This window comes from Halyomorpha halys, unplaced genomic scaffold (assembly GCF_000696795.3).
Source record: "Halyomorpha halys isolate HHAL.00 unplaced genomic scaffold, Hhal_1.1 Scaffold554.1, whole genome shotgun sequence".
NCBI classification, from domain to species: domain Eukaryota; kingdom Metazoa; phylum Arthropoda; class Insecta; order Hemiptera; family Pentatomidae; genus Halyomorpha; species Halyomorpha halys.
Window position 1 is genome coordinate 102,315 of NW_027115649.1, and position 10,436 is coordinate 112,750.

General features: G+C 33.8%; 1 protein-coding gene across 1 annotated transcript in view; it reads right to left on the reverse strand.

Annotated features, from left to right (window-relative positions):
• The window catches only part of LOC106684194 (phospholipid-transporting ATPase ABCA3), a 78,120-nt gene that overhangs the window by 32,321 nt on the left and 35,363 nt on the right, over positions 1-10,436 (reverse strand). Inside the window, exons 8-10 of the mRNA XM_067052636.1 lie at positions 9,844-10,111; positions 5,102-5,256; positions 3,438-3,593 (exon numbers count right to left, since the gene is read on the reverse strand). Of these exons, the coding sequence (XP_066908737.1) occupies positions 3,438-3,593; positions 5,102-5,256; positions 9,844-10,111 (579 nt within the window). The remainder of the gene's footprint in view (positions 1-3,437; positions 3,594-5,101; positions 5,257-9,843; positions 10,112-10,436) is intronic.

Here is a 10,436-nt window from a genome sequence, read left to right on the forward strand (position 1 = left end):
TCGTATCCATGACAATCTTAACTATTATAAGTTTCAACTATAAGGGCAGAATCTCAGTTTTTATGTCTGCCCTTATGGCTATAAGTTTCAACTATAAGGGCAGAATCTCAGTTTTTATGTCTGCCCTTATGGCAGAAAATTTAGCATTTCTACTTCTTTTTTTTTCGTGCCCGACAGTATCCTGTAATAATACCCCAATTTGAACAAACGACTAACTTGGAATCCTAACACAAAACTGAAAAGATAGAAAACTGCATATGGATGTGGAAACGGTCCAATTCATTACAAAAGATTGTTCTACTTGACAATAATAAGGCCTATCTGGACTCCTCTTCTATCCAGTCCTTACAATTCAGAATCCTTCGTAAAATTCTTAATGCTCCTTACTTCATCATAAATCAAGTCATCTAACATGACCTCAATGTTCCATGTGTTGCCGATTTAGCAAAAACAAGATACCAATCCTTGTATTCTAAACTCCCTAGCAACTAATCCTAGTTGTTCCTAATCTGGCTTCTTCCTCATTACTTGATAATACTCCTTGGTGTCAGAAAAGAAGATGACCTCGAACTTCCAGCCACCGAAACCCAATTTCTTCAAACCTGACTTCTCCTTCATTACCTGATGATCCTCTCTTTGGTAGGGTGGTCTTGACAGAAACATGGATGACAACTTAAGTTGTTTCAATCAAGACAGCCCTGCCGAAGTCCTGCAAAGTGGGGCGAAACCAACATTTCACAATAAATAGTTTTTTCTACAATTTCGGTATCTTTGTTGCCACCCGAACTCTCTTCCTACAAAATAGTACAGCATTTTCCTTTGATTCAAATATTTAAATATTTTCGGACTGTATGTGCTTTGCCAAAGAGATCTGATTGTTGAGCCTCTCTTAGCACATCCATAGGCACCCCCATACCACTCACCTGCAATTTTTTATTTTGGTATGAGACCATTCGATATTGTGAATAGAGTAGAGGTAACACCTTCCAATTCATATATTTCTTTCAATTCTATCGCCAATTCCTGATATTACTTCAGTTTTTCTCCCACAGTAGAGCTTATATTATTATCGTTGGGGATTCCAACATCAATACGTTCCGCTTTCTTTTTTCCTAGGTCTATAAGGAGGATGTCTGGTTTATTATGCCATACTGTATGGTCCATAATTATTGATTCATTCCAGTATAGCCTTTTCAGAGGAGTCTATTTGGGTGGTACTTGTAGTATGGGCTCTTATCATCAATTAACTTGTACTTTATCGCCAGGGCCTGATGCAATATTTTGGCCACATTGTTGTGCCTCTGTAAATATTCAGTACCAGCCAGCACTCCTCATCCACCCGTGATATGTTGGATTGATTCCAGCGTCACCGAGCATAATAAATAAATATAACACTTATTCGGTGCTGTTGCGTCTTTTAGCACATGTTTCCTATATGATCTGGTGGAAATCACATGATCTTGAATAACAACCACAAATCCCTCTGTCTCCGAGAGTAACCTTCCAGCTTTTAACTATTCACCTGATCTTTCTTTATCTTTTTTTTTTAAAATAATTTATTTATTGTTATTTACAACTGTATACAAATATATAAAACAAGTACTATATACAACTGTAGGTGACATAGTGACATGATACAAACATGTGGAGAATTTACCCACTGTTAGAACTCCAATAATATTTCTAGAGTAGAAGATCATGAAGCCATCTTCTTTTCAAACGCCTAGGAGGATTATTAGGTAATGAAGGAGAAGCCAGGTTAGAAACAAGTGGATTTGGATGGTTGAGAAGTTTATCATGGAAGGAATGGTATCTGATTCTGGCCAGATCGGCAATATATGGAATATTGAGGTCCTGATGGATGACTTGATTTGTGACAAAGTAAGGAGCATTAAGAATTTTGGAATGTACTTTTGTAATGATTTGGCAATTTAGACCGTTTGTCTAGTAATATGTTGCAATAGTCGGAATCGACGTGGAGTTTCTTGTCTTTTTAGTCTTGTATGAGGATTCCATGTCAGTCGTTTGTCCAAATGTAGTCCTAAGTAACGGATCTGTTCGACAGGAATAAGAGGGGTATTATTAAAGGATATTGTAGGGCAAGAGGGGTAACGTATTGTAAACGTGATTTGGTGGGATTTATTGGAATTTATTTAATCCTCCAGTTTTGGCACCATTCTTCAAGGGTGGTGATCTGGGATTGGAGGGTTTGGGATACAATGTAAAGATCATTGTTCACTGGCAATAGATATGTGTCATCGGCATACATGGTGAGGTTAGTGTTAGGATGGGTTGAGATGTCAGCTGTGAAAACTGTATAAAGGATAGCACCAAGGACACTACCCTGAGGTTCTTTATCAATGGAGGCCTCGTTTAGTTGGCTATACAATTTCCCATGCAGAAACCTGCTTTACCATCCTGCCAGTCATTCTTTTTCTGAAACAATATTCGGCTCATTCGTTTTGCATATATTCAGTGCGGTCCGATCATAATCCACGACGATTGCCAAATAAACACTAGTGGTTTTTGAATAGAAATATTGACTTAGGGATAGTTCCTGCTTGCGGCATGCTTCTTCAATATTTATGAGTCCTCGTCCTCCTTCTTTCCAGGAGAAATAAAGTCTGGATTTGGATAATATGGGTGATGATTGATGATTGGGATGATATATTATTATTATTTCTAATTATATCATTATTATTTAAATAAATAATTCAAATTTTATCCATTATAGTCTCAAAACCTTTTATTTCTCTTATAAGTCCGACGTTTCGGCCAATCCGGCCATCTTCAGGGACAATCTACTACAAAACAGTTTCTATTACATGTATAAGGATTTTTGCTAATGAAATAAAGAGGAAAATTGACAAAAATGTAGTTATGATAAATAATTTTAAATGCTTGAACTGAGTGGAGGAAGGTTACAAGCATTGTTGTGATAAAAGTTTAAGGAATAGTGTCTGCTTAAACAAATTTTGACTTTGTTTTAAGTGATATTTGACTAATTAGGTAATTAAACATATGTGGGATATACTTATTAACAAAAAAAAAAAATAAATATCTTTTACCTAATTTTTTTAATGTTTCATAGAAATTGATGTTTTTGACCTGGGCAGAATAGCCTGTATGAAGTTAGAGTTGTTTAAATTATACAGTTTCAAAGTTGTTTTAACGTAAGGTAAATTATAAATAATAATGTTAAGTATTTTGAATTGTTTGTAGGATCATACATGTAATAGAAACTGTTTTGTGATAGATGTCCCTGAGGATGGCCGGATTGGCCGAAACGTAGGACTTATAAGAGAAATAAAAGGTTTTGAGACTAAAATGGATAAAATTTGAATTATTTATTTAAAAAATTACCAGTCTCCATAAAATATTAAGATTATAAATAAAAAATCATTATTATTATTTAAATATTACATAATCATAATTACTTTTGGTTTTCCAATTAATGCTAGGGCGATGCACAATTTCCTTTTCATACCACCAGACAACTTATGGGGATAAACATTTTTTTTTTCGAGTATTCCAACTTTATTTAAAAGTTTATCAGCACTTTCTTTTGCATCCTTCTTAGACAGTCCTCCAAGCTACAAATATACAAAAAGCGCGGAACGATATTTTATATAGAAATTTACAGTACATGGCAGTAATTAATTAAAATAAAATTAATTAATCACGAGTAATTAACCTGTATACATTAATTAACCACAAATAATTAACTTGAATATAAATAATTAGTATTAATTATTTATTAACCACTAATTAATTTTAAATATATAACCTTAAATAAAATATGTATTATAGGGACGAGGTTAGTAATACTAAACTTGTTTAAAACAGTACAAACAGGTACGTGTCTGCAATATCACAATATATGCGCATATATTGTGCGGACGTTTCTATAAATTTTATATCGAACTTACATTAACAATCATAATTAAGAATCAAGAGTGTTTATAGGTGCTTTGGGATTTTAAGGGTTGTTAAAGACGGGTCAAGTAGGTAGGAAACGCAGACCGATCACGGTGCAAGAGAAGCACTCGCACTTCCCGGACGGGACAAAGCAATTTTAACTCCATCAAATCAAAGATAGTTGGCATTCATTGTGGAGTGAAAGCCCAAGGAGTAAACTGAAAATTATTCAAAAGGACGTCAAGCCCTGGGGTAACTCCAACTGCAAATGCCGTAGATTAGAGGCCGTACACGAGGCTCACTCACTCCTATCTTATTTAAAAACAAACGCGTTTGAACTGCCAGTATTGTAACAATAAGCCATATTTTCCAATAATGTCTATATTTCACATCACACCGCAATATCTTAGGATTAAACTCAGATATTTCAAAAACCCTCGGAGACGATGAAAAAAATTTTAACTCCATCAGAAATGAGCTCACTCACTCCTATCGTACTTAAAAACAAGCCCTTCTGAACTGCCAGTATTGTAAAAAAAATTTGACAATAAGCAATATTTTCCAAGAATGCTTATATTTCACATCACACCGCAATAGCTTAGGATTAAACTCAGATATTTCAAAAACCCTCAGAGACGATGATAAAACGATAGAATTAGAGTTTCAATTTTTAAAATAAAAGGTTTACTAACAGAAAAAAATAAAATAATAAAGAAATAATAATAAAATTAAACAAATGTAAGAAAAATTAAATAAGGTATAAATGGAGTTGATAACCAATGATGCTTTGTGCCACTAAACAAAACAAAAAAGTCCGGCCTTGGGGTCGACTTTTATTTCAGTGGTGTCCCCTCGAAATTAAAACTTACCCCCTCTTCCCACCACCATGGTTAGAATGGGGCAGTACCCTGTAGATAACCCCCTCTCTTCCCTCCCTCTCCCTGTAAGTCGGAAATGACCAGGAAGGGATACATAAAAATAAAAATAATTGAGGTGGTTATTAGTGTCTGTTTGGTTAAGATAGGGTCCTATGTCAACGTGTACTCCATACACAGTGAGAACAGAACCGGCATTTCCTCCCCTGTCTTCCTGGCCGCATCCCCAATCATATTATTTTGGATAAAATCCTGATTATAGATTACATATTTTTAAAAAAAATCAATACAATACTCAGACACCTTACCATTGCAAAAAATACTGTTTGATGGATAACTTTAAGGTTCGGATGGAGTAAATCTTCTTGAGGACAAAGTCCAAGATCTCTGCGAAACTTTTTTAAATTTTTGAATATATCATAACCCCGATAGTAAGCCGATCCAGAAGTAGGGGACTGCATACCTGAAAGTAAATAGAAAATTAAGCAATAAATAGTTTAAAAGATTATTAAATTTAAAAAAATTAAAATCACAAAACTTTCACTTACCACACTTTACTTTGAGTTGAAAATCATCATCGTTAATTTAAGAATTTCTACAAAATTGCACTTTAATAATACTACCCCGTACTGCTTTTTCCAAATAAGCCTTCAAGTTAACAGAGTGACATTTAACACACTTCAGAAAAGTACTTGTTGGAGATGCGGTCAGAATGGAACGAAAACTAGTTTACAATTATTTATTTACCAACGTTTCGCCCCACTTTGTAGAGGTTCATCAGGGCTAAAAATTACAAAAACAACTCAGATAATTATATGCACATAAGATAAGTATATATAAATAAGAAAAATATGAGATTAAAAATAAACAGGAGACGTAATGCGTATTTTTACGGCTAGGAAGATTATACGTTGTTTTTTGTATGTATACATACTTATAATGATATATTTTATATTATCTGGAATCCTCCAGGATCTATCCAGGCGCATAAAGTGGGTACCCTGAGGTGGATAACCCAAAATCTAGGGGTTGAGAGTGAGCTTGAAAAAATCGCCTTCTTGTGTAACCGTTGTTCTAAGAACTCTACTTCCTTACGAAGTAGTCCCTGACCCTTCATCGAATGTAGTAGTTAACTTTATTATGATTATTATTATTATTATTATTATATTATTGAAAATTCCGATGTTTTTGTCACTGTTTCGAAATCTCTCAACTGGAACATACGGTTGGTCCTAATTTGTTCTTTATTTCTTTATTTTTATTATTTTAATTTATTCTTTCTCGACCTTTATTAGTTCTCAACTTACTTCATTATTTTCCATTTTTCAGTATGTTTTTTTTAAATTTTTTTTTTAATTATTTATTTATTGTAATTTACCACTGTACAAAATAATACAATAGGTAAATATGTAGTATGTATCATATACACTTGAAAATCTTGGGAAGGAACCACCCATTGGTGGTACTTCAAACATTAATTTAAACTAGAAGGTCTCGTGGCCATCTTCTTTTCAGACGTCTCGGAGGATTATCAGGGATTGCTAAGGATGAAAGATTAAGAATTAATGGGTTAGGATGGTTAAGGAGTTTGGAATAAAAAGACGCATATCTGGTTTGGGTCAAATCTGCAACGAATGGGATGTTAAGGTCTTTATGAATGAGTTTATTTGTGACGTAATAAGGAGCATCAAGGATTTTACGTTGGATTTTGGATTGTAACGATTGGATGCGGGAAGAATTTAATGGTTTGGTGGAGCCCCAGAGCTCAATTCCATATGTCCAAATTGGTCTGATTATTGTAGTGTTTACTAATTTTTTGTAGTGAATGGGAAGTTTAGAGCGTTTGTTAAGTAAGTGTTGTAGCAATCGGAATCTACGAGCAGTTACTTGTCGTTTCAGTCTTGTGTGTGGATTCCAAGTAAGTCTCTTGTCAAGATGGTGTCTTAAGTATCGAATCTGTTCAACAGGCGTTATTTTAGTATGTTAAATTTTGTTTTCTCATATCTGCTTTGGTATTTTTACGTGTTATTACTACTCCTGTTTATTTTCAACCTTATAGTTTACGTAATGTATTTTAATAAATATTATCTATTTTATATTCTTATTTCTTCTTTTTGTTCATTAGTATATAATATTCTTTTAATTTATATTTACATATTTTAACTCTACCTTAATTTACTTTTTTGTATCTTTTTAGCCCCGATGAAGCTCTACAAAGTGGAGTGAAACGTAAACATATAAATATTTGTTGTTTCCTTTTGACTGCACCTCCGATCATCTTCATAATTTGAAAAATATTTATAATGAATAAAAAAATAATAAAATCACTTATAATAATATCTCTCGTAGCAAAATATCAGTTTCCTTTCGAAATATAAAAGTATAGCAGTTTACTAAAATTTAATTTGTGCTTTGAACCATTTATTTATTGCTAAATTGTTGTAAAGTCTTTTATGGACTAAGTCTTTCTGTCAACTGAACTGCTTATATATAGAGGGTAAATGAAATTATAAAATACATTTAATCACAACGGTAGTGAAGATACAGACTGGAGAAACAGAAAAACACTCAGCATTCCCGTCTGCTAGTTAATAAACTCTAAAAAGAAAATTTTTTTTTGTGCTTTTGGTCATTCTCAATTAATTTCTACAAATTTATATGTTCTCTAAAATCCAATGAATATAAGTATAAGCCATAAGATTATTAATAGAATAATTCATGGAATAAGACATAATATTATTAATAAATTAATTCAAGGATAATACATAATATTATCAATAAAATAATTGGAGGAGAATACAATATTATTAATAAAATAATTCAAGGATAAAACATTATATTATAATAAAATAATTCAAGGATAAGACATAATATTATTAATAAAATTACTGGAGGATAAGACCTATCTAATCAAGTAATTCTATCGATACAAGTTTCATCAATATTCATTGAGAAATTCCTAAAAAAGTTTAAAATCGATTCTGTAAAGTGGCACTTTAGGTTGTTCGATTTTAACGAAATCTATTCTGTTAAGTGGCACCTTAGGTTGTTCGATTTTAACGAAATCGATTCTGTTAAGTGGCACCTTAGGTTGTTCGATTTTAACGAAATCTATTCTGTTAAGTGCCACCTTAGGTTGTTCGATTTTAACGAAATCTATTCTGTTAAGTGGCACCTTAGGTTGTTCGATTTTAACGAAATCAATTCTGTTAAGTGGCACTTAGGGTTGTTCCATTTTAACGAAAACGTTTCTGTATCATGCACGTGCCTAGACATGAAATTTAATTTTTTTACGGTTATTTAGATTCAGAGGATCACAAAACGTGTATTTCTGTCTAAAACTGAAGACCAGAAATACTTCCCCTCAATATATCTTCCATAATTCCTTATGTGTGTTGTTTTTTGAACTTTCATTCACCCTGAGGCCGGTAATGAAAAAGTGCTATGAGAATAACATCTGCGATTCGTGGACTTTAAACAAGCTTATGACAATGGGCAGAATGGAACTTTTAAAAGCCATGGTAAAGCTAGGCATACTGAAAAACTCGTCAGGCTGGTAAAGATGACACTAATGAACACTACCTGCCGAGTTAAGCTTGGAAATTCCCTGTCCCAGGAATTATCTGTGGAGAATAGCTTGAGACAGGAGGATCCTCTGGCTTCTCTTCTGTTTAATATAGCATTAGAAGTAGCTATTCGTTCAATCAGAACTAATGCAGGAGGGACCGATCATTGCCGAGTCTGCCGCTAGAACCCAAGGAGCATTAAAAGGAACATTCTTGAAGAAACATGAAAAGTTCAAGAAAGAAAGTAGCAAAGTGGTGTTCAAAGACCACAGTTTCAGTTGTGTCAGTTTAAGTACCTGTGAAGCCTGGTTATAGATGATAATAAAGAAGAGAGCGAAATAGATGTCAGGATAACAGCAGGAAATAGTAAAGTTTAGAGCTCTCTCTAAAAGGATGAGAGTGGTCATTTACAAAACCATCGTAAGGCCAGTAGTGATCTATGGGGGAGAAACAAGCAGAAGAGATGCTCAACTCCTGTGTGAGAGAGATATTGAGAAGGATATGGGGAGGAGTCTCGGAGAATGGAGTTTGGAGAAGAAGGAATGAGGAACTGATAAATCTATTCGGGGAATCCAGCTTCGTGGCTTTAGTTGAAAGAGCAAGAATAAGATGGTTTGGACACTTTGAGAGGATGCCCGATGAAAGGATACCCATAAAAATAAACCAGGTGGAAAACGAAAAAGAGGCTGGACGAAGTGGAGGAGGATTTGAAGCTCTCGAAGGTTGGCAGATGGCAGGAGTAAGCAAGAGACCGTGTAGATTGGTTGGCTGTTGTGGACGCGGCCCGAGTTCTTGCAGGACTGTAGTGCCATAATAATAATAATAAGTACTGAATATTTACAGAGGCACAACAATGTGGGCAAAATTTTGCATCAGGCCCTGGCGATAAAGTACAATTTAATTGATGATAAGTGCCCATACTACAAGTACCACCCAATTAGACTCCTCCAAAAAGGTCCTCTCAAGCTCTATTGGGATGAATCAATAATTAAGGACCATAGAGTACGCCATAATAAACCAGATATCCTCCTTATAGATATAAGAAAAAAAAAGCGGAACTTATTTATGTTGGAATCCCGAACGATAATAATATAAGCTCTACTGTGGGAGAAAAACTAAGGAAATGTCAGGAATTGGCAATTGAAGGAACTGTATCACTTGGAGGGAGTTACCACAACTCCCATCATAATATCCACCAATGGTCTCGTACCAAAATTCAGAGTGCCAGGCGTGAATGGTTTAGGAGTGCCTATTGATGTGCTAAGAGAGACTCAACAGTCGGTTCTCTTAGACACAGTACGCATAGTGCGAACGGTTTTAAATATTTGAAAAGTGAAAATAAATAAATAAATAAAATATGAAGATGGTTGGACTTCAAGGTCCCCCACCTCAGATACTCAACCCGCAATAGCGAGAAAACCGTTCATAATAATAATAATAATAAATCTTAAAGGAAAAATTAAAAATGCGAAAAACTAATTTACCTGATAAAATGGAAAGAGTAGTAGTTTTTCCAGCTCCATTATGACCAAGAATAGCAGTAATTTGTCCAGAATATATATTTAATGAAAGTTTTTTCACCGACGTAAGATTGCCGAACTTTTTAACGAGGTTTTCAATTTTTATTCCCACTTTCATGTTCTCTGGAGTTTGTTCATAAATACTAGTCCTTAATTTTTCATTATCTTTTATAATTTGATCGCTTTTGAATATTTTTGATATACAAGCGATCAAACATTCTTGAAGAGGTTTCTACAAAATTACAAAGCTTATAAATTTATTAGGATTGAAGCTCGAAAATTTATAATTATAACAACTTTATATAAATATTCAGTGTTAATATGACTAGATATGATATTATTTTTTTATTTATTTATTTTCATACATATAGTTTTATTGAGGTGTAGATAGTTGACCGTAGATTAATGATTGGAGAAGTTTGTCGGGGGTGCGGTCAGTTAAGAACAACATAAATAAATATGAATGAGGAGAAGATGGTTGGGGGTGCGGTCAATGAAAAACACAAATAAGTACGATTAACTTATTTTAATGTGCCAACGTTTCGGCTAGAGTTTCT